General features: G+C 36.4%; 1 protein-coding gene across 4 annotated transcripts in view; it reads right to left on the reverse strand.

The window, feature by feature from the left end:
• LTBP1 (latent transforming growth factor beta binding protein 1) overlaps positions 1-23,961 on the reverse strand; it is a 467,907-nt gene that overhangs the window by 161,991 nt on the left and 281,955 nt on the right. For all 4 annotated transcript variants that reach the window (XM_020972349.2, XM_020972347.2, XM_020972348.2 and 1 more), the window contains 2 exons: positions 23,757-23,828; positions 3,987-4,109 (listed from right to left, as the gene is read on the reverse strand). In XM_020972349.2, coding sequence (XP_020828008.1) covers positions 3,987-4,109; positions 23,757-23,828 — 195 coding nt within the window. The remainder of the gene's footprint in view (positions 1-3,986; positions 4,110-23,756; positions 23,829-23,961) is intronic.

A 23,961-nucleotide genomic window follows, 5' to 3' on the forward strand; every position in this document is an offset into this window, starting at 1 on the left:
TCCTTTCTCCATCTGTTAGCTCCACGCTCAAAGGGAAGAAAATACTTTGAAAGTGTTAAGTTTGGGGATCAGAAGAAATCCTGATACTTGTTCACTTTGGTCTTGGTATATGCCTACCCTCTCAGCACCATGTATTTATTATTAGCACTGCTATCTGCACACAATAAGTGGCTAAGTAACGCTTGACTGACTGATATTCCCCTATAAGTTCTCAGATGTTTAAGATAAGCAAGTGTACCTGAAATAAAAAGTATGCTTAAGTTTAATATAAAAGTAGTTGTCGTTTGAGGGGGAGGGAAAATATTTTATTAAGAATTATTTTAACTAATTTTAAAAGCTTTGCCATCCCTCATGAGATAGGGTGAATATTTTTTAAGATTCAGTTCAAATGCCACCACCTGCAGGAGGCCTTCTCAATTCCCCCAGTCACATTTGAAGTCAGCTCTATGTGTATGTATGTATATACCTATTTATTTATATGTTGTACTCTCCCTCCATCAGAATGTGAGCTCCTTGAAAGCAGGGACTGTGTTTTTTACTTTCTTTGTATCCCTAGTATTTAGCAAATTCTTGCTATCTGATTGACTGAATAGGACTAGTTCTCTCTTGTTCTTCAGATATCAACAAGAGAAATTTCTGGATTATAAAAAAAACACATCTTTTATAATGTGAATATTTATTTATCTAATATTATATGTTCCAAGAATGGTAATGCTCCTGTATTTCTTTCATGGTGTAGATCCAGACCAGCTTTGTACCATCTTAAGAACCAAACATTGGCACAAAGATATTGCAATCTGCTGCTGATTTTGCAAAGTAGCATTTTTTTCCTTAATCCTCAATGTACTCCTTTCTAACTTGCTTATTATTTCCAATGGCAACACCATACTCTCTAGTCCCTCCAGCCTCACACACAGCCTTGGAGCTATTTTTAGTACTTTGTATCCTTTTCCACTCATATCTATCCTTCCCAGTTTTGTCCAATTGTTCCTTACCCATTTCCTTAAAAGATAATTCACTATCAAACTAGATTATTCTTAATCATAACATCCTACTTCATGTCTCCATGGTATTTCATGCAAAACAGAAAAATGTTGGAAGAACACAAATAAAGAGTTTATCAGGTAAATTGATAATGACTTTGTTACAATCATTATCAACCACTGGATGATCTTAAATAGCCTGTACTTGAACTCCTAACACTGAGCAGGCTCTTTTATTTAATTAGTTATAATAATATATCTTGCTATTTATAAATTTATAAAAATTTTGTCCTATTTCCATGCACAATGGATTGGTTGAACAGTGATACTATTTTTCAATGAGCAAAATGAGTTGAGGTCCCTCCTCTGACACATATTTCCTATGTGACCCTGAGCAAAGTACTTGATTTTTCACAGATTCTAAGCTGAAGAGAAGTTATCAGCCTCAATTAGTGCAGGGAATGACCTCACTGGAAATATTCTACACCAAAGAAGTCTCTATCCTGATCCTCAATGGTAGAAAAGCTTTTCTTATAAAATTACTTATGCAATTTTAAATGAAAATAGTAATTAATTATAAGAGAACAGACTACTAACCAAGCTTTATTGGAAAGTGATAAATTCCAATAGGGTTTTTACCATATCTGACATTTCTACAATCTCAACATGTGAGCTGAGCCTATATGCCTAAAAAGTAAATGGTGTTATTTGCCTAAGGAATCTAAAAAGATCAGTTTAAATAGACTAAGGTTCAGAGAAGACGTAGTTCAGCTTTTATCAAAAAAAGGGTTAATATTGGCTTGTTCTTGCAAAAAAATGTTTCTAATTTCAAGAAACAAATTTAAAACAAAATGCAAAACTTATAAATTTTATGAAAATTTTAATAACTCATGAAATTTTAACCAATTTTTACATTTTACATTTTCACAAAAATGACTACTCAATAAGCATCTATTACATATCTACTACATGCTAAGGCACTGATGACACAAATACAGGAGCTTACATTTTACCTAGTAGATACAACATGTTCATCTTTAAGTTCATATAGAATACAAAATAATACATGGTGTTTAGAATCTCTACAAACTGAAGGAATGGAAAGGCTTTTGTAGGAGACTACATTAGAACTGAGCCTGGAAAAGCCTAGGGGTTCCAAGAGGAAGAAATAAGGAGGAAAGCTTATGGCTATAAACCTGAGTTTTGTTTTATTTTGTTTGCTTGTTTTTGTTGTTTAACGAATGATTACTGTATCAAGGATTATCGAAAAGAATTTGGTCAAGAGACTTGGTTTAGAATCACAACAGAGAACTAAAGGAACTCCATGGTCTTAGCAAGTTCTCTCACTAAGCCTCATTTTCCTAATATGTAAAGGGCAGGGGCTGGACTAGAGCAGGAATTATTAACATTTGTGGGTCATGGATTCCTTGGGTAGTCTGGTGAAACCCAGGAAACCCTTCTCAGAAGAATCTTTTTCAAATGAGTAAGTTAAAGTGCATAGGGTTACAAAGGAAACCAATTACATTGAAATCGTTATCAAAATGGCCTTTGAGCTGAGTAGCATGAAAATGCAGGTATTTTCAATGCCTATTAACATTATCACTTGCTCACTTATTTATGTCTTTTAGACCTAATTGGCTAGATCAGCTACTCATCTTCAGCATCAGTGCTAACTGGCATAGCTAAGATATTAAATTATGTTTTATAGTTCCCCATGTCATTTACTGCCTCAAGAGCACAATTTATTAAGGCAGGGCTAAGTTCTTTTACATTATCATTTTATAATATTCCTAGCTAGCATGCATGTAGCAGCAATTACACTTATTTTATATCAAAATATAGTTGACCTTCTTCACCCCCGAAGTTCACTGCTCCTTTTCTCCCCCCTCTCCCTATTCAGCTTTCTGTTATGTGTAGTCTTCCCTCCATTAGAATGTAAGCTCCCTGAGGGCAGAAAATGTCTTTTAATTTTTGTATCTCAAGTGCTTAGCACAGCATCTTGCACAACCACTTAATAAATGCGTCTTGTCTTGGCTATAGGTCCTACCACAACATTTTCCCCTGAAAAGCTGAGTAAAAACTCATTAATTAAAACTCATCAGATTTTGAAATAATTCAGACAGGAGTTACTCTACAATTTATTTTCACAAGGAAACAGTGAGCTCCTAGGATTTTTTTTTTCTTTCTTTGCATCCCCAGTGCTTATTAGCATAGTGCCTGGCAGATACCTGACACTTAATAAATGCTTCTTAACTTTACTGGATAGGAAGAATGTTTAAAATACTAGAAAGAATACTTTGTTTCCATATGCCCCAAAACATTTCATTCAAGAAAAACAAATAATCTGCTATTTACAAAACATTCTTTTCTGTTCATTAAAGCAAACCCATTAAGGAGTTCTACTAGGTCTCATATTAGCTCTAAGAATTTACTTATTAGTTACTGCATTTACCTCAGATAATGGATTTAGACCTGGAAGTGACCTTAGAGGTTATCTAGCATATTGACTCTCACCCTCCACCCTGCCCCACCCCCATTTTACGACTGAAAAAACTAAGGACCAATGAGGTTAAATGACTTTCTCAAGGTCAAACAAGTAGTGACCAGCAGGACTTGAACTCATGGTATTTGTCTCCAAATCCAGTTCTCTTTCTACTGTACTACCCTAAAAATAATAGAATCATAGAATGCTGGAATCCCATGAGTCCCCTAGTCCAACCTCTATATAATGCCTGAATTCCCAGTAAAACATCTTTTAGAGTTCATCTAATCTTCACATTTCTTTCAAAACGTCCTCTAAGTCAGATTTTTTAATAAATTTCAATACTTTCAATAGCCAGATTTTTCACTTGCCTTTCCCAGCTGTCCAAATTAGTGAGGTTTTACGCATTTCGAATCTACAGCAGATATTCTTTGTAGGGCAGATGCCTTTTCTTGGACTTGCCAAAAGGAATTTTTGATCAAAATTAGGAATGAAAATAATTGGTCATTTTGATTACTTACGGATACAAGTTGATAACGTAGGATCCGGAACAAATCCCAGTTTGCAGGTGCACCTATAGCTGCCCAGTGTATTCAAACACTCACCATTAGGGCATGCTCCTTGCATCTGGCATTCATTAATATCTATAGGAAGATACCAACAGATAACCAGAAGTTAAGTTCTTTGCAGAAATTGGCTATAAATTGCTTTTACTGTCGTATTTGCTATGAGAAATAACCATCTGGTTATAACTAACATAGTATGCTAGTGACCCTTGATTAGCAGCCTACAAAGATTTCAAATCTAACCAACACATTAAATGAGTACCTACAATTTTTTGGCTCTGCAGGTGCTAAGAAGGTTAAGACAGGGTTCCCTGAACCGCAAGAAATTTGCTATACAGTTAGGAAGATAAGACAGAAATGTAAGGAAGCTTAAAGATTTAAATGTCAGTTTGAATGAAATGATAAAAGATATTTCAGAAGATCATAAATTTATAGCTAGAAGGCCATCAAGTACAGTCCCTTCACTTTGCAGATGATGAAACTGTGACATAGGGATGTCAAATGACTTTATTAGGGTGACAGAGAATAGGGAGCCAAGGAGGCATTGGGTCTTCTTGACACCAATGGCAAGTTTAGCTCCTACTTAACTTTACTGGGTTAACAAGCCAGTCTAATCATCTGCCAAATAAGCAGATCATCAATAATATAAAAATTCAGTCATAACAGAGATTGTCTCATGTTTGTCAGGCAAGGAGGAGGGATCACAATCCCAGAATCTCAGAGCTGGACAGAATCTCAGTGACCATTTAGTCCAAATCATACACAAAAGAAATCCCTACCATAACATACCTTACAAGTGGTCACCTAGCTTCTGCTTAAAGACCCCCAATAAGGGTAATCTACCACCTCCCAAAGAGGCCCATTCTCCTTCTAGACAACGTTAACTGCTAAGAAGTTTTTCCTTACATCCAGGCTAAATCTGCTTATTTTTATTTGCAACTCCCACCTACTGCTCCTGTTTTATCCTCTTGGAACAAAGAGAGCAAGTCTGATCTATCTTCCATATGACAGCCCATTCAACACTTAAATAGAGTTATCACATCCCTTCCCCTTTCCCAATATTCTCTTCTCCAAGCTAAATATTCCCAGAGGCTCTTGAAGAACCAGTAGCTTTGGATTCATAAAAACAGGGCAAAACGAACATTCTTAGAGGGAGAATTATGTAAGCAAGGGCAGAAGACAGGTAAGCATAAAATTTGGATGCCAGACCATGGAGACCTTTACATTCCAGGCTAACTTTGGACTCCATTTTATAAACAGAAAGAAGGTACTGATATCATTTGAGTAGCAAAGTAGATTGACTAAAGCAGTGTTTTATGAATATTAGTAGTATGGTGGTACGCAGGATAGGTTGATGAAGGGAGAGAACTGAGGAAAGGAGGATAGTTAAGTAGTTATTATAGTAACCAGGCAATAACAGTGTAAATGAAAGGACGATAAAGAAGAGATGCATAAGAGAAATGAGAAAAACAAAGAAATGACAGGATGTGGTGATTCACAGGATATTGGGGCTTGGGATGGGGCAGAAAACTGGGTACTAATTTTAAAGTTTGAGTTCTGGAAAATCATAGTGATACCACTGATAAAAATAGGTCAAATAGGAGAAATCGAGAATTTGCAATGGAAGAAGCAGAGAAGATTACATTTACATATTATGAAATGTTAGAAATGTAGGGTTAGTATTGAAGAAATAGGCCAAGACTAGCGAGATTTATTTGGGAAGAGATATTGATACAATGGCAATTTAATGATGAATCACAGGGAAATCATAGTAATTAGTGCTTGAAATAAACCCAGATTAAAAATTTTTTTAACAAAAGGAATAATTTGCTCTTCTGTTTTACATGCCGCTATAACTTAATAAATTCTTAACCATGGCTATAATTCCTTCCAAACTTTTACTACATTTTAAAACTAATTTCTTTTTAGCTAAAGTTGTCATGACAAGCATCTTCTTCATATATAAAGTGAAATAAAACTTTATACAACTGTCAATTATTGGTTAAAAAAACTGCAAATTATTTGTAAATATTCCAAGAGCCCAAAGATGGTAAAAAGATGTCTCTAATGCTGCTTGGGATTGAAATGTGAGGATGGTAATGCTTGCAGAAGTACAATCATATTCAGTTCGTAATGGTGAATTGAATTACAATAATTTACTTGCTACTTTATGTATTCTGTCATATGGTCATGGGATTCTGAATACATGTCATTACCTGTAATGTGCAGTTGGACATAAAGCATAACCAGAAATATTTCCTACCATTCATTCTCCTTAAAAGGACTAGTGCAAACGTGCTAGAATATTTTCCAAGTCAACATGGGGCTTATCTGGTGCCACTGAAGGCCTGTGCCCCAACTTAAATATAAATCTTGGGCAATCAGCCAATCACATAGAAGGAAATTAAGGACATAGCCAAAAAGACTAGGCAGAGATCCCATTCTTCTGGATCTCAGGTTTACAACAGACTATGGACCTTACCTTCCCTACCTCTTGAGCTATGCACATAAATGACCACCTAGCCATCATGTTGTTACATTACTATCCACTTTCATTGTGTATCCCTGACCTTGCATAATTAGTTCAATCAAATTGCTTCTCACTAATGTCAAGTTAAGAGGTACTCTGAGGACTGAGCCTTAATAAAGTATATGAGGACAGAGATAAAAATAATTCTGGAGAATAGCACATTAAAAAAGTAAGGTGGACAGCGATGGAGCATCACAGTAGGAAAGGAAACAGAGTATTTGTGAGAAAGGGAGTTGGAAGATGCCAAAGATAAACCACATACCCAACATTTTTGCCCAGAGCTGGCCCTATGCCCAAGAAACGGTGAAGGAGAATTCCTAAACTTTAGCAATATTTCTATAAAACCACAAACTTTGCAGTACTCCCATAATGACTTTATAAGAGACCTGCCAAGCTTCCACAATATTCATTACCACAGCCAACTTCAAAATAAAGTACGGGCAGTCCCTAGCTTACCAATGATCCATGTATATAAGTATCTATCAAATTCTAACCTTTTTGGTCTCCTACTAAGTCCTCACTGCTGCATTCATAACAGCAAATGTGGGAGGGAAAATCTTGATTTTTTCTTTAAAACAAGACTGTTCATATCCTGTGATATACACAATTACTACAATAACGTAAATTAAAATAGTCATTTTAAAAAGCTTAATACACTGAAACTGGTATGCTCATTCTTGACCTTGAGTAGATAAGAGATAATGAACTTCAAATATGGGAGACTATGGACAAGGAATGATACAAAAACTGTAAGATGCAGTCTCTGTCAGTTGGTTTTACTAACTCAATTTTTCTTTCTTAAAAGGGAAAAAAGTGCATATGGGAAAGGGAGAGTGATCCAATTAAGTCTAGAAATGACTGATTTAAAAACAAAAGTATAAATAAAACTAAACTTTTAGAGAGATTGGATCTAATTTAATCCAACAAGCATTTATTAAGTGCCTATTATGTACAAGATGCTGTGGGAGAAGACAGGGATACAAAAACAAAGCTGAAAAACTGTTAGCAGTAATAACGAAGAGGTAAGTATTGTTTGTTTTTGTTTTGTTTGGGGGAAGGGGAGAGATAATGAGTTCTGTTCTGGACATACTGAGATGACCACAAGACATACAGTTTGATAACTTCAAAAGATAATTGATAATTCATTACTATAATGGGAGAGAGAGAGAGAGAGAGAGAGAGAGAGAGAGAGAGAGAGAGAGAGAGAGACAAAGAGAGAGAGACAGAGAGACAGAGACAGAGAGAGAGAGAGAGAAGGGCTAGAAATCATATGAATAGACTTATATAACTAAGACTATGGGAGCAACTAAGAGAGATAGTACAAAGAGAGAAGAGGGCCCAGGATAGAATCTTGGTAGATATGGCATGGACGAAGAATCAGCAAAGGAAGCTAAGAATGAATAGCCAGAGATAGGAGGGGAAAAAGAGAAGGACTATTTGTTAGAAAAACCTAGAAAGGTGAATGACTAGAAGGAGAAAGTGATTAAGAGTCAAATGCTGCAGAAAGAAAGGAAAGGAGGGAGAAAGAGTAGGAGGAAGGGAAGGAGAGAGGATGAAATAAAGGAAAGAAGGAAGAAGGAAAGAAGGGAGGGAGGGAGGAAGGAAGGAAAGAAGGAAGAAGGAAGGAAGGAAGGAAGGAAGGAAGGAAGGAAGGAAGGAAGGAAGGAAGGAAGGAAGGAAGGAAGGAAGGAAGGATCAATTATGTCAGACACTATGCTAAGCACTTTACAAATAAGATCTCATCTGATCCTCACAACAGTCCTAGAAGGCAGGTACTATTATTATCTACATTTTACAGTTGAGGAAATGGAAGCAGACCAAGGTTAAGTAATTTGTCCAGGGTCAAACAGTTCATAAGTGTCTGAGATGGAATATGCACTCAGCTCTTCCTAACTCTAGCCCTAGATCTCTATCCAGTGCTGCCACCTGGCTTCCTCTAAGACAGAGGTCAAGAATCAGGACTAAGAAAAAGCTATGTATGGGATTTGGCAATTGTAAGATCATTGGTAACTTTGGAGAGGGATGTTTCAGTTGAACGATGAGGTCAGAAGCCTGATTGCAGACGATTTACAAAATAATAAAAGAAAAGAAAATATAGGCACTGAGTGTAGACAATTTTTCTAAAGGAGTTTAGTAAATAAAGGTGGGGTGGGAAAGATAGGAAACAATAATTAGAAGGGATAGTAGGATCAATTAAGTGTTTTCTTAAGGATTACAGAAAAATGGGCATGTTTGTAAACAACAGAGAACGAATCAGTAGATGAGGGAGAATAAAGATATGAGAGAGATGAGATGAAAGTGAAGGCAATTTGATGAACACAGAAGGGGATTGGATCAAACATGCATGTACAGGGGTTGAGTTGAAGAAGGGTAAACCCTTCCACCTGAGACCAGAGTGAGGGAAGAGATATTAAAGGAAGATGTCTGAGTGATGTGAGATGAGGAGGGGAAAAGGTGAGCTCTTGTCCAAGTGGCTTAATTTTTTTTTTCATTGAACTATGAGATGAGGTTCTCAGTTGAGAGGATGGGGAGAAAAGACACCTTGAGAACTTTAGTAAAGATGAGAAGGTTTGGAACAACCACAGCAAAGATGACCTAGAAGAGGTACACTGATGAAGGAAGATCTCAACTCCTGAGAAGGAAATACTCCTCAATCTACCAGTCGTAGAGCTATTCACCCAGAAGAAGACATTGTACCCAGGTAAGAGTAGAAAAAGAGCAAAGTCAGTGGAAGTGACTCAAAACTCTGAGACTCCCTCTCAGTACAGAGAGAGCCAACTATGGATGCAAGTCAGAATTAGCCCTAGTAGTGAGGAGTTGAGCTGAGGAGAACAGGATCAGTGAACCTAGTTCAGCAACTTATCCAAGTGCACTTTGCCCAGAGGGAAGCACTGTGAGGACACTATCAGGAGACAAAGGACATTGTCCTGGCTGTACCAGAGGTACAAATTTCCTTGGTCAGATGCATTCCTTATGTATGTGCCTTATTATGAGGGTACTCGTCGTTTACAATCTCTTTTCCAGTTGACCCAATGTGTGTACATCAGGTTGATGGAGAGAATATTTTGTAGCTACCATTCTCACCATGTCACCTTAATAAAGGTCTTTGCTTTGGGCTAAATATGTCTACTGATTCACTATTAAGGCTTTCATCAGTAGCGGCTTGTGAGCCGTAGGTTAGGCATAGACCCAGAAAACATCTTTGACACTGGGGTAGTAGTCACTCTCCAGAGGCAGAGGAGTACAGATTTGGGAAGTGCTATAAAACAAACATTTCTACCTAGTCAGCTTCAAGTTAGAGCAGGACTTCTAAAATCGGGATTTTTGGATAGATTTTAGGGATAACATCAACTTGGGGGGGGGGGAAAGTTGTATCTTTATTTTATTAACATCTGGCTGAAATTTGGTATTACCTTCAATTGTGATTAGACTAAAAGGCAACTAAGTGGCATAGTGGATAAAATATTAGACCTTGAGTCAGGAAGTGCTGAGTTCAAAGCCATCCTTAGACGTTTACTAGCTGTGTGATTCTGGGCAAGTCATTTACCCTTCACTTTCCTCAGTTTCCTCTAAAATTCCTGTAAAATGGATATGAAGAGAGAATGTTCCTCTCAGGGTTGTTGTGAGGATAAAATGAGATCATGTTTGTAAAGCATTTTTCAAACCTTAAAATGCTATATAATGCTAGTTATTATGTAGGTAAGATTATTGTGAGAAAGGGTCCAAAGACTTTACCAGAAGTCAGATAAGTCCATGACATAAAAAAGGTTAATAATCCCCAGGTTAGAGGGACTGTGATATTAAGAAGACTAGACAAGAACACAGGACAATAGTACAGACTTCCTACTAGTGTCCATATGTGGTCATTGTCAAATGACCTTTCTGAGCCCAAATTTACTCACTTGTAAAATTAGCAAAAACTTAATGACTACTGTCTCTAGACTAATCTCCTATAGAGACAGCATGACATAGTGGATATTAAATTGACTCAAATTAAGCAAGACTGAACCCATAACTGGGTTCCAATCCCACCTCTGATACAAATTGGCCACATGGCCTTGGACAAGTCACTTAACCCGATGGCCCAGATATCACCAAGACTGAATTATAGATCAGTTGCTGATCTGCTTTGGTTGAGAGATATTCTTCACTGGGGTTTCCCTATACCACAAGATCACTGGATCAAGCGTCTTTAGAGGCTATCCAGTCCAGTTCTCTCGTTTTAACGAGAAAAATGAGGGCCAAGGAAGCTTACTGATTTTTCCACTGTAACTCAGTAAATGTCTAAGGTTAGATATGAACTCCAGAGATCATTATTTTTTAACATTCTCCTAGTGGTGCTACAAAAATCACAAAAATCCATGATCATTTGTTCCTGAGAGGTGATATAAAAGCCACTGAGGATTCACAAGAGTGTAAAAGAAAATAACAAGAATGAGAAACAACACAGACATCCAAAGTACACTTATCCAAAAAATAATAAGAGAACCAGAGAAAGACCTACAGATCCTTTATGGAATTTCTCATAGTTTCATTTACCACCACCCAGCACTGAAGTTAGCCTGCCAGAGAATGTATGCCACAGACCTTAACCAAAGCATCTATAACCTGGCTAAGTCATTACTAAATCTTCACGCTATATAGGATGAGTTGGGTCACTGAAACCAATAAAACGATGGCAACCTCCTATGAGAACAACTCTTTTACTCCTGACCACTTTGTCTTCAGTGGAACATTGAAAAAGAATAACTTTAACCCAAAGAACAGCTTATTTTTACTTTGTGGCACATGTGCATCACACATGGAATTTACTTCTAATGATACCCTTACTGTGTTAGCCTTGGATTCCTGTCTTTAGGACATAGACACCACATTAATTTCTTCTTGAAACTACTACAGTAATAGGAACCAAACGTGGGTTTTCTTCATGGCTCTTGATGCTGCACACATCATCTTAATGATTTTTATAGTCCTAAAACTAAAAAGTCATCAGAGTTCTCAGAAAATACAATGTGTTAATGATTTCACCCTACCATAGCCTTTCCTGAGGAAAAGAGACTAAAATAAAGACATTTCCTCTCTTATAGTGGAGATATGAGGGTTATTTTGTTCTTGGCAATATGAGGATACAGTGAACGCTCCTCCCCCAAAAGAAAAGCCAAAAAGGGTCCCAACTTGGTTTTGCAAATCCTATAATATGTCATTCAGGCCTAGATCACAGATATATTACAAATCCTCTTTGAAAATGTTTTGACAATTCAAACTAGAAGCTATGACATTGGTTCTGGGAGAACACTCACTCAATGTGACACATTTTTATCAACTCCCTTTTAACTCAGAAAATTGAACTGATAAATTAAAATCATAAAAGAGGCAATTCAAGGCTACCATTTTAATTGTGGCACATTTTCTAGAACTAAACTTTTAAATGTAGTTAGCCTTCTGATAAATTATAGCAGGCTCAATAAAAAGAGTGAATTGGAGTAAGCACTTCTAAGTTATGACCTGTCAAGTCTATTCAACTGTAGCTATAATTAAGACTCATCTTCTTTTTCTACTATTGTTCCCAAACTATGTAGTATCTGATAGGAAAGTTCCTACCATAATATAACAAATACTTTTTTATTATTGGTCACTAAAATTAATGTCCATATGATGAGAACTGTCTCTTAAATGGAAAAGTTTCAATCATTAGATATTTCCCCAAAATATAGAAATCAAGGCAGATAACAGTGAAGAAACAATCTACCAAAAAGTCATGTATACAAACCTAAAGGGTAATGGAAATTTTAGCTATCTGTGGGCATTCTGCCCATACCCAAATAATTTAAAGTTGTTTAAAAAATTAACTCTGAGGAAAAGGTCACAGACTTAAGAGAATGTAGGAAAGTTGATTTGCAAGCAAATTTATTTTTCTCAATCTGGCCCTAAGCTGTAATAGTATAATCAGGTGGAAGTGACCTCAGCAAAATCATGTAACATTCAAATTTTTCCTTTTCAAACCCTTTATGTATGCTGTATCTGTACAAGTTGGGAACTGTTATAAGGATGCCTTCTTGATACAATCCTCTGATATAAATTAAAGAAAATAGCTTGCTCATGATTTATAATCTGTTCTCACTACAAAACACTGAGATACTTTAAGCAAAAAAATTATTAAAAAAGTCAATAGGCTACAAAAAGGAGTAGATAATTTTATGTTGCATACCTTCCTTATCTTTCCCTCTTATAATCCCTAACTCTTTCAAGGTTTAGATCAAGTGTTACCCCCTATACAAGACCTTTCCTGATTCCTCTTTATCAACTAATCAATAAGCATTATTACATGCCAGGCATACATACAAAAAAATGGGGGGGGAAGTCCTTGACCTCAAGGAACTTACATTCTAACAAGAAAAATAACTTGTGCACATATGAAATATATACAGAGCAGATACAAGCTAAATAAAGGGAAGGCATTTGCAGCCAGGGGGAGTTTGGCTGTGAAAAGAAGGAGAGATTTGGGATGATAGCTTAAGGAGATGTTAGGATTAAGTGAGAGTTTTGTTTTGTTTTATCAGACATATGATTTCAACGTCATCGTCCCTGAATTCCAGATGAGGAATTTCCTCCCTCAATGCTGAGCTTATAATTTTAGACAGTTGCCTAAAGAACACAAGAGAGACTAAATGATCGGACCCCGGTCTCATAGCCTGTATGTGTCAGAGACAGCACCTGAAACCAGATCATTTTGACTCTAAGGACAGCCCTTTTTCCAAGACACCACACTGCCTCTCAAAGCGAAGGTATAAGAGAAGGATAAGAGAGGTCTAGTCACATTTGTGAAACAATAAGAAGGAATCAGTTGAATGGGACAAAAGTTGAAATTGAGATAAAAAATTAGGAAGAGGGAGATATGCTCTCAGAGGAGACAGGAGATGGAATCAAGGGAAGATGTGTAAGGATTGGCCTTTGCAAGGAGAAGAGCCATGTCCTCATTCAAGGCTAGAGTAAAATAAGAGAATATTTACTGCTCACTCCATAAATACTTTTTATCTTACTGAAGGAGTAAAAGTTTTAAAAATGTATGCTGTTCTATTGCTCAGGTCAGGTTCCATTTTTTTTTAATGAAACAAAATTTCAAAGCCTCAGCTAATGTCCCAGTTAGTCAAACAATATTCAGTACAGGTGGTTCTCATTTTAAGTTACTAAAAAAATGTGTGTAAATCAAATTCATTTGAAAAGCACAAAGAGTACTTGCAATCGGAAAGAATCCAGCAATGAAGTTTTTTTTTTGTAATGAAATCATACTCTAATTGACCTCTGCTTTAAGTGACTGTTCTTAAAATAGGGCACTCATTTTCCTCATTTGTAAAGTGAGGGAGTCAGAATAGATGGTCTATCTCTAAGTGACTTAGGAGTATTGTCTTTCTATGAGTTCAAGATACTGTAAAACAGAATTCACAACAAATTAATAAAAACAGTGCTTTAGCATTTGATGTAAAAGATCTGATTTGAAGATAACTAAAATTAAATGTGTGCTGAAGTACCTGAAATTTTTTAAGTATGTTGTGTTCCTTCAAATTGATTTTAGTCAATCAATGAGTATTTACTAAGTACCCACTATATTATGTGCCAAGCACTATACTAAGTACTTGGGATGCAAAGATAGATGGCAAAATAAAATACACACACACACACACACACACACACACACACACACACACACACACAAGTAAAACCTGCCCTCAAGGAGTGTACATTCTAGTGGGAAAGACAACATGTATGTTTACATGTGTGCATGTAAATATGTACATACAGAACATATACAAAGTAAATATGGGGAAAAGGCACTAAAAACTGGGAAGATGAAGAAAGACCTCATGCAGAAGGTGGTGCTTGAGCTGGAAGCCAGGAATTCTAAGTGGTGGAAATAAAAATAAATATATTCTAAGCGTAGGGGACAGCGAACACAAACGCTAGGAGGTAAAGTGTTGTATATGAGGTCAATTTGGTTAGACTGTAGTTTGTGGAGAAAGCTGAGTTCACATCCTTCCTCTGATGGCTACTTTGTGCCCACAGACAAATTAACCTCTCTGAGTCTCAGTTTCCTCATTGGTAAAATGGGAAAAACAATACTTCATAGCAAAGTGGTAAAAATTAGATAATGTAACATAAAGCATTTTGTAAACCTTAATATATTATAGAAGTGTTAGCAATTGTTGTTTCTGGACTTGTGATTTCATTGCAGAAAGTTCAGAAATACCTGTCTGCTATAAGGGGCATACCAACCACTATCCCTCACTACCTGCCATTATCTCATTTCCTTATTAATTCTCTACTTGGATTCTAGATTAATAAAGGATTGTGTTCTGATATTTTATCATAAATTACTAAAATTGCAACCCCCTGTTAATTATAGTTTATAATATATACAACATAATAATTATAGCAAGTATATCTCTTATTAATTAATATATAATTAATTATAACCTGACTCCAAATTCCAGGTTATAAAAAAATGAAAGAAACCTCTTCTCCCATAAACTTTTCATTTAAAAAAAATCCATTTTCACATACTTGGGAAAATATCGATGTTATTGACTATATGTAATTTATTTAAAATAGCAGGTAATTCAAAAAACATTTTAAAATATTTAAACAATGTATGTCAGCTGTGAAAAAATCATCACTTCTAATTGTAAGTTGCAATTGCAATTCCTATACAGACAATGAAACCACATTTCAAGAATTCAGCTTTCTCAGGGCATTTTCTCAATGTTCTCTTCCTCAGAACGTTATTGCTCAACTCTTAAAATATCTCTTCATAGTCTTTATCCTTAATAGTTAATTCGGTCTTCTCACTAAGGAAGTTCTCTTAGTCCTTTCTCTATGTGTCTCACATAGTTTCTCTCCAGCTGTGACAGTTAACTTTCTCCAGAATGGCAATTAAATTGACCCCAATATTGCATTCCCTTTTTATAAAAGTATAGTCCTTGTGAGAAGGGGTATTTAAGCTATGGTTGTAATCAACAAGGTGGTGAATGTCTGGTACAGAAATTCCTTTCATTGATGCTGATAGGTAACATATCTGAGACTTAGATTCTTAGAAAACTTCCTGGAAAACTGAGAAGGTAAGTCAGGGTCACAAAGCTAGCAAGAGTCACGGATAACTTGAACCCAAGAATTGATGATGTCAAGGTTTAGTCATCTGTCCACTACCCCCATACTATTCTCAGATACTATTTCTATAAAACACAAAATAGAGAATAATGCTTACATAACAAAAAGACTGTATTTAACAACAAGAGTTATTAACTAAATAGTTCCAGTATATAGTAAATTCTCCTACTGTCTTTAAAATATGTATCGATGTGAAAAATCTGACACTATACTCAACCTTTCAAAAGCACATCAATTTCATGGAAGGACTTAGGAGAACAAATCAGAAAGCTAGCAAGCATGGTAAAACGCTGAATTCTGACAGAAAATACTATGTCAGTGTCAAATTACTGTTGTCATCTCTTTTTATCAAACATCATTTCATTTAATTTTATTTTTACACCAAAACTTACAGAACAATGATAAAATCATAAATAGCACTTTAAAACCCAAGAAATAAAATTGTATATTTGTTGAGATAAATGACCTAAATTTCAAAAGCTCAATATTAGGGAATTGGAAGAACATTTAAGATCTCCTTGTTTATATGTAATAAATCATTCCTTTGAAAAGATAATTGCAGCATTGCTAAAGGAAAAACACCCTAGTTTAACAGCAATTATCCTAAAGTTACTCAAATTAACTCACACAGATGGCTCTATTATGGTGCATGGATTAGTCAAAAAATTGTTTCAGGACATTGGTTCACTTAGCTCAAAGGAAATAATCAGATTTCAGTTATTAATCACTCTAATGTTAAATACGTCTTGTAAAATGAGCAAACTCTTGACCACAGGAAAAATTCAGAGCAAAACAATAATTAGGTATTTAATATAGTCACTCCACTTTTGGAGACTGAAGTTAAAAAAAAAGACTGCAATCCTCCAAGAAAACTGGCTACACATATATAAAATGGAGTGGAATTCTGTTTAACTTTACTAATATGACAAAAGAGAATGGTTCTAAATCCTTTTGTTCAATAGCCATCTCCCTGCACTATGTTGAATGAAATCATATTATTTTTATGAGTCAGTATTCTCAGTAGTGTAAACTTAGTGCCTTCTTGGAGGCATCATGAACCAGAATTTTCTGTGATTGTCTTTGCTCCAAAGTACATGCCAAAAAGTAGAACACTGCTTTTCAAATATTCTTGGGAATTTAACTATAGCCAGGATTGAGTATTACTTACCATCAGCACAAGTGATGGATACAAAACCATTTGACAAGCTAACTACAAACCAAACTGACTCAAGATTACTTGGCCCTGGTAAAAGATCGAGATGATTATAGGCAACTCCTCAAGCCATTCAGGTAAAGACACCCTTTTTCCTTGGTTATTTGGATAACACCATTTTACTTCTTGCATTCCCCCATTTTACTCTGTTAAAGGGGGCTGAGCAATTTATTACCAACAATTTTCACTTTCATTTCTTAACCAAATTAGTAAATACTTAAGTTTTTTGATGAGTATGAGTTATGAGACTTCCAGAAGCACAGAATTTTAGAGCTGCAAGGATTCTCAAGAATCATTGACTACAACTCTTTAATTTTACATAAGGGAATCAAGGTGCAATGAAGAGAAGTGACTTGGCTGAGGTCCCTAGCTAGTTATGGGCAGAGTTTGGTCTAGAACCTAGCAGAACATATTTTCTGCCTTTTCACTACATACTGCCATGCCTTCTAGTGGCTCACTGACCTGTATTCAGCTATTCGTTAATCCTTTTATACATTACACATCTACAATTTACTCTCTGGTTCAAATCTTAGCTCACTTATTTTTGTAATTGTGTGTGTGTGTGTGTGTGTATGTGTGTGTGTGTGAGATGCCAAGGGCTAAGATGAATTACTACCAAAATTTAGGTTTTAGATGAATGTTTTTGGTGCTTGACCTCCTAAATCAAGGGTTCTTAACCTAGGGTCTAAAAACATTTTAAAAAATTTTTTGATAATTGTATTTAATATAATTGGCTTCCTTTGCAATCCTATGTATTTTATTTAGTACATTTAAAAATATTTTTTTTCTGAGAAGAGGTCCACAGGCTTCATCAGACTGCAGAGGGATCCATGACACAAAAAGGTAAAGAACTCCTACCCTAACTGACACAAACCAATGAGCCCTCTTTAAGTTTCGCCAGTAGATAGAAACACAGGAAATCAAAGATAAAAGACGTTAAAGGAAAATTTTCAAGTTTTTGATCACCAAATTCCCAATCTATTGGTGGCAAGAACACACCAACAAAACCAATATTTTTATTCCCAATTATTTTTCAATTTTTTAATTATCTGCACTACTAATTTTACAGGAAAGAGAAGGGACCTCAACATGCTAAAATATGGAAGGAGTATAAAGGGAATTTTCCATTTCCACTCAGCTTCTCTGCTTGGTTTCAACTCTGCAAAACATCAGCTTCCCCTAGGATAAGCTTATCAGCAGAAATCTCATAATCAGCTTTGATACTCAGCACCTCCTCAGGTGCCCTTCCCTTCTGACTGAAGGGCAGGTCAGGTTGGTTATACAGGGCTTTAAGAGCCAAACAAATCATCTTTAGATTATCTATTATTTCAGCTTTTCTCTACTATTGGTCACTTCTGTTAGTGTAGATAAGAAAGATCTGATACTAGATATGGTACACTTTCATATATGTCATTCAAAGTAAGAACAGAATAAGATCAGCCTTTTCTTCCTATACCTAATGCACATCAAATTGTGTAGGTAAAGCCTCAACATCATATGAGAAATCAATAAAAGCTAAAGTCCCAAGAGAAGCTACTATAGACCCTCTGGGGCTTTTAATGGTTTCATTACTCTATACTATTCATTATCCCTGGGCTTTAGTAAATTGTAAAGAGAGAGGTGGCCATCCCTTTTCAGGATCAGAAGGCTTGCTTTCTGCCTTCAGTAACTACTCCAAACTTACTTAGGCAACCTAGAAGAGTTCATCATAAGAACAGAGAACTGTGAAGTCATCTGTTCTGCAAAATAATATTAGCTAAACATGTATGCACTAGCCAACCACAGAGTTATCAAGAGTCTATATTTAGGATGACTGACGCCCTATTTGTGGCAGCTGGTTATTCCTATCATAAGGTGGTCACCCTGAACCTTCCATGACCCTATTTTTCAGTTATATGAACATATGTCTACTTAGCTTTTGCACAGCCATTTATTCTGACAGGCAAGAACTACCTAAACCCTAAAACCAAGTTTTAAGTAACATGATTTTTCCAAGTGATGTTGCTATTAGCATTACAACCACAAGAAAAAGTCATGGCAAATCTACATTGTCCCCCAATCCAGTGGTAATAACAAAACTCACAATGATGACTGCTGACATTTAAATGGGTCTTTACCATGGTTAACAGTTTCTGTGATAGGAGTTGGAAAGGTAAGTCATTAAGTTTTTTGAGCCTTAGTTTCTTTCTTACAAAATGAGAATGGGAGGGAAGGACAAGAAGACCTTTTAAGTCCCTTCTAGTTCTAAGGTATAAGATTATATTCAGAGTAACTTTGACAAAGGTACTCACAGCCATGTTTTTCTAAACAGCTCTTTGATCTCATTTAGTTCCTCTACTGGTATGGTGAAGATTGGAGGTACGGTGTATAGAGTGCCAGGTCTGGAGTAAGAAAACTTCACCATCTTCCTGAGTTCAGATCTGGCCTTAGACACTTACTAGCTATGTGACCCTGGACAAGTCATTTAATCCTGTTTACCTCAGTTTCCTCATTTGTAAAATAAGCTGGAGGAGGAAATGGCAAACCACTCAAGTATCTGCCAAGAAAACCCCAAATGGGGTCTCAAAGCATCAGACAGGAATGGAAATGAATGAACTTGTGTAGATTGTATCTTTTCATCCTGTAGGATTCCTTTTTTTTCTTCTTTTTTTTGAGACTGGGTCTTTCCCTCTCACCCAGGTAGGAAGTTCAGTGACCACTCACCACCCTGACCTCAATACTGACCGGCAAAGAAGCTTTAATTTGCTTTGTCTAACGGGCCCTGTTCATTTCTCGTTAGGCAGCCTGGTCTCCCTCTGCTACTGGTGGCTCACCATATTAGTGAGAACACCAGATTGGCTTTAGTCCTACTGTACTTCAGAACTCCACCAGCCTTAACCACCCCCAGAAGCAAGGACTACAGTGATGCACCAGCACAACCACTTGGGTTCCTCCCCCAGGGTGGATCACCAGACTCTTGAACTATTGGGACTGAACTTAAAGAGTTCCAAAACTGCCACTGCTATAATGTCTTTCACAAACAGGAGTGTCTGGAAATGTATACCATCTCTATAGAGAATTCCACTTCTATTTGGGCTCTGAGAAAGACATTCTCTCTGACCCTGGTTCACCTTTGGTCACCATGCTTCCTTGTTTTAGGTATCATTGGACACTTATCATCAGGAGATAAGTAAGCCAAGTTTTACATGTGGTTCCATTTTGTATATCAACATATATATGGAAGACACCATTAGACAAAATCATCTACAAAAGATAACTAAAATATCCACACCATTTGACCCAGAGATCTGACTAGCAAACTTTTTTTTTAATTTTAGTTCTAGTTGTTTTTCAGGCATTGTCTTTTTGTGATCCTTTTTGGGATTTTCTTGGCAAAGATGCTTAATTGGCTTGCCATTTCCCTCTCCAGCTCATTTTACAGGTGAGGAAACCAAGGCAAACAGGATTAAGCCACTTGCCCAGGATCACAAAACAAGTGTCTGAGACCAGATTTGAGCCCAGGGAGATGAGTCTTCCTCACTGCAGGCCTTACACTCTATCCACTGGGGCCACCTAGCTGCTCAGATGTCAAAGGGGAAAAAAAGGTCATGTATACCAAAATATCCATAGATATATAATGTAAAGAACCAGAAATAAAATAGTTGCCCATCAGTTGGGGACTGCCTAAATAAACTGGGATATAAGAACAAAACTGAGTAGTACTGTGAAATGAAAATATGAACAATTCCAAGAACATATAGGATAACATGAGCAGATACTAGTAAATAGAACCACAAAATAATATATGGCCATTAAAATAAGGTAATAGAGTAAAAATAAACATTGTGTAATTATAATGCTGGCCCCAGAGCACAATTGAGAAAATGAACCTCTATTCACTGGAGAGGTAAGGGACATTTACATACTATCAGATATAGTCAGTTTTGCTTAACTTTTTTTTCTTTTTTGGTCGGTTACAAGGTGGAAATGGGTGGGGGGGTTATAAACAAAAATTAATGTGATATTAAAACAAGTCATTAAAACCAAAGGACAAAAATAAAAACCAAAAACCAAATTCATCTATAAAAATTTGCCTTTTCCAAAACTGATAGTCAAAGGATGTGAATAAGCAGTTTTTCAATGAAGAAATCAAAACTATATATAGTCATACAAAATTATCTGAATTATGATTGATTAGAGAAACACAAATTAAAACAACTTTGAGATAACATCTTACATCAATCAGATTGCCTAAAATAAAGTGACAAATTTTGGAGGGGATGTGAAAAATTGGGATGCTAATTCACTGTTGGTGGAACTGTGAACTAACCCAATCATTTTGGGGAGCAATATGGAATTATGTCCAAAGAGTTAAAAAACTGTGTATACTCTTGGACCCAGAAATACCACTATTATGTCTGTTTCCCAATGGGGTTGTGGAAAAAGGAAAAGAACTTATGTTTTCTAAAGTATTCATAGCAGCTCTCTTTATGGTAGCAAAGAATTGGAAATTGAGGGGATGCCTGTCAATTAGGGAATGGCTAAACAAGTTGTGCTATATGATTGTGATGGAATACTACTGTACTACAAGAAACAGTGAGCTGGTTGATTTTAGAAAAATACATTAAGACTAGCCTGAAATAATGAAAAGTGAAATGGGCAGAACCAAGATAATATTGTACACAATAACAGCAATACTGTCCTAAGAACAACTTTGAACAACAAAGTCATTTTGAGTATTTAAATACTCAAATCAACTACAAAGAACCTATGAAGGAAGTTGCTATCTACATTCAGAGAAAGAACTGAGAAGTATGTATAGTATGATTTTACATATATTTACACTGTTGTGCCTAATAGCAGCCTTCTGTAGGATGGAGTGGGGAGAGAGGGAGAAAAAAATATAAAAAGTGCACAGCAGAAAACAAAAGAAAACTTAGAAGGATGCACAGAAAAGCAGGATAGCTTTGAAAATAATGTGTAGTATGAAATGGAAATTCATAGTTTTATACTGAATCCCTTTTATGTTGTGCTGTACATGGAAATATTCTCTTTTTTTGTCTTTTTGTGTTAAAGCTCAAAATGAATAAATTTTTAAAAAAGGAAAAGAAAAACCCTGTCACTTTCCTTCTGACATTTTCTTTAGAAATGTTAGTAAATCCATTTGCCATTTCACCTGTAGATACATGGTCAAATCACAGAGCACCCTAGAACCGCTGTCCAGGCATACTGTGGTATAGCAAGATCTTTGAACTTGAGTCAAAAGACCTAGGTCCTGGCTAGGCTTAACAGCCAAATGGAAAACTATTTGTTTCCCACCTTCTAGTTTCATGTATATATGTTCTAAGGATGATTAGGCTTATTTGGGTGCCACATCAAGTTTTTTACAGGTCCACTTTCCCCTCCACTGCTTTACATCGTTTGATGAGGCAATACTGTCCCTCGTTCCCATATTCTCTAATCATTTTTTTTATAAATGAACTTGAACACTAAATTAGTGCAGTCTTTATCAGCCATTCTACCTGGCAAAGAGAGCAAAAGTTTGGCAGCTAAAGTGATTTCTAGTATCTTTTAGTCATTTTCTATGATCTTCTGTTTCAGAGAATGTCTTACATCGGCTAATCTCTAAGAAAAGGTGATAAATCCAAAAACATAGATGTGGAGTTGGAAGGATCCATAGAGATCTTCAAGTCTATCCATTCCATTATTCAGGGGAGGAAAATGAGGTCCAGAGAGGTTTAAGTGACTTCATCAGGGTCATTGGGCAGTGGTTCTATTGTGCTCTGTGATTTGACCACAACTCTCCTGGTATTTTATACCCAGAAAACAGAATAAAGAAACAACCCTATTTAGTACAGAGGGCAATATAGATAATTCTGGTACTTTGTCACAGACTTTCATGGTTTCCTAGTCAAATGGTAGTGGTAAAAAGAAAAGGAAAAGTAAAGAGAAGGAAAGGAAAAGGAAAGGAGCAGAGAAAAGGGAGAAAGAAGAGAAAAAGGAGGGAAGAGGAGGAGAGAAGGAAGGGGGAAAGGATAAAGGTTTAGAGAGGGAAAAGGTAGGAGAGCATAGGAAAGGAAAAGGAGGGATGGGGGAAGGAGGAAGGGGAGGAGAAAAAGGAAAGGGAGGGGAGAGGAGAGGAGAGGAGAAGAGGGAAAGGAGAGGGACACGAAAGGAGAGGAAGAGAAGGAAAGGGGAGAAAGGGGAATTTAGGGTTAGGATTAGAGTTTAGGGTTAGGGTGAGGTGAATTTAGGGTTAGGGTTAGGAAAAAAAGGGGAAAATAATTTAGGATTAGGATTAGGAAAAGAAGAAAGAAGAGGGAGAGGAGAGAAAGAAAGGGGAAGGAAGGGGAAGGAAGAAAGGGAGAATCAAAGGGGACAGGATGGAGGGAAAGGGAGAGGAGGTAAGGAAAGAGAAAAGAAAGAAAGGAAGATAGGGGAAGAAAGAATGGGAGGAGGAGAGAAAAGGTGACAGGAAGGGAGGGGAAAGAAGAAAAAGGAGAAAGTTAAGGAAGGGGATGGGGGTAAGGAGAGAGGAAAAGAGGAATGGGAAGGGGAAAGGGGGAAAGAAAGAGGAAGGAGGTAAAGAGGAGAGGGAGAAGTGAGTGGGTGAGGGAGGGGAAAGATGAAAGGAGGGAGGGAGGGGTTGGGGAAAGAGGAAGAGGGGAGAGAGAAATAAAAGGAGGGAGGAGAAAGAAAGGAAGAAAAGGAAGGGAAATAATTTAAAATGCATTGTCATCGATGGTAGGATAGCTGCTTCCTAAGATTTCTGGGCTCTAATATGGCATAGTGAACCAATTATTTTTCAATTCACCAGATCCTTATTAACATCAGATTTTACCTTGGCAAAAGGTGGCATTAAGTCTCTTGTAACCTTGAGGACATTCCATCATTTGGCTATATCCGTGGTAAGCTAAAACGGGGGGAAATCATTGAATATTTGTTAGTACTTTGTAATGATTTTTTTTTAATTTAGTTGGCATTTCATTTATTTTATTAACAAAAACATATTTATATAGCACATTAAAGTTTATAAAATGTTTTAC

This window comes from Phascolarctos cinereus, unplaced genomic scaffold (assembly GCF_003287225.1).
Source record: "Phascolarctos cinereus isolate Bilbo 61053 unplaced genomic scaffold, phaCin_HiC Scaffold_2;HRSCAF=192, whole genome shotgun sequence".
NCBI classification, from domain to species: Eukaryota; Metazoa; Chordata; class Mammalia; order Diprotodontia; family Phascolarctidae; genus Phascolarctos; species Phascolarctos cinereus.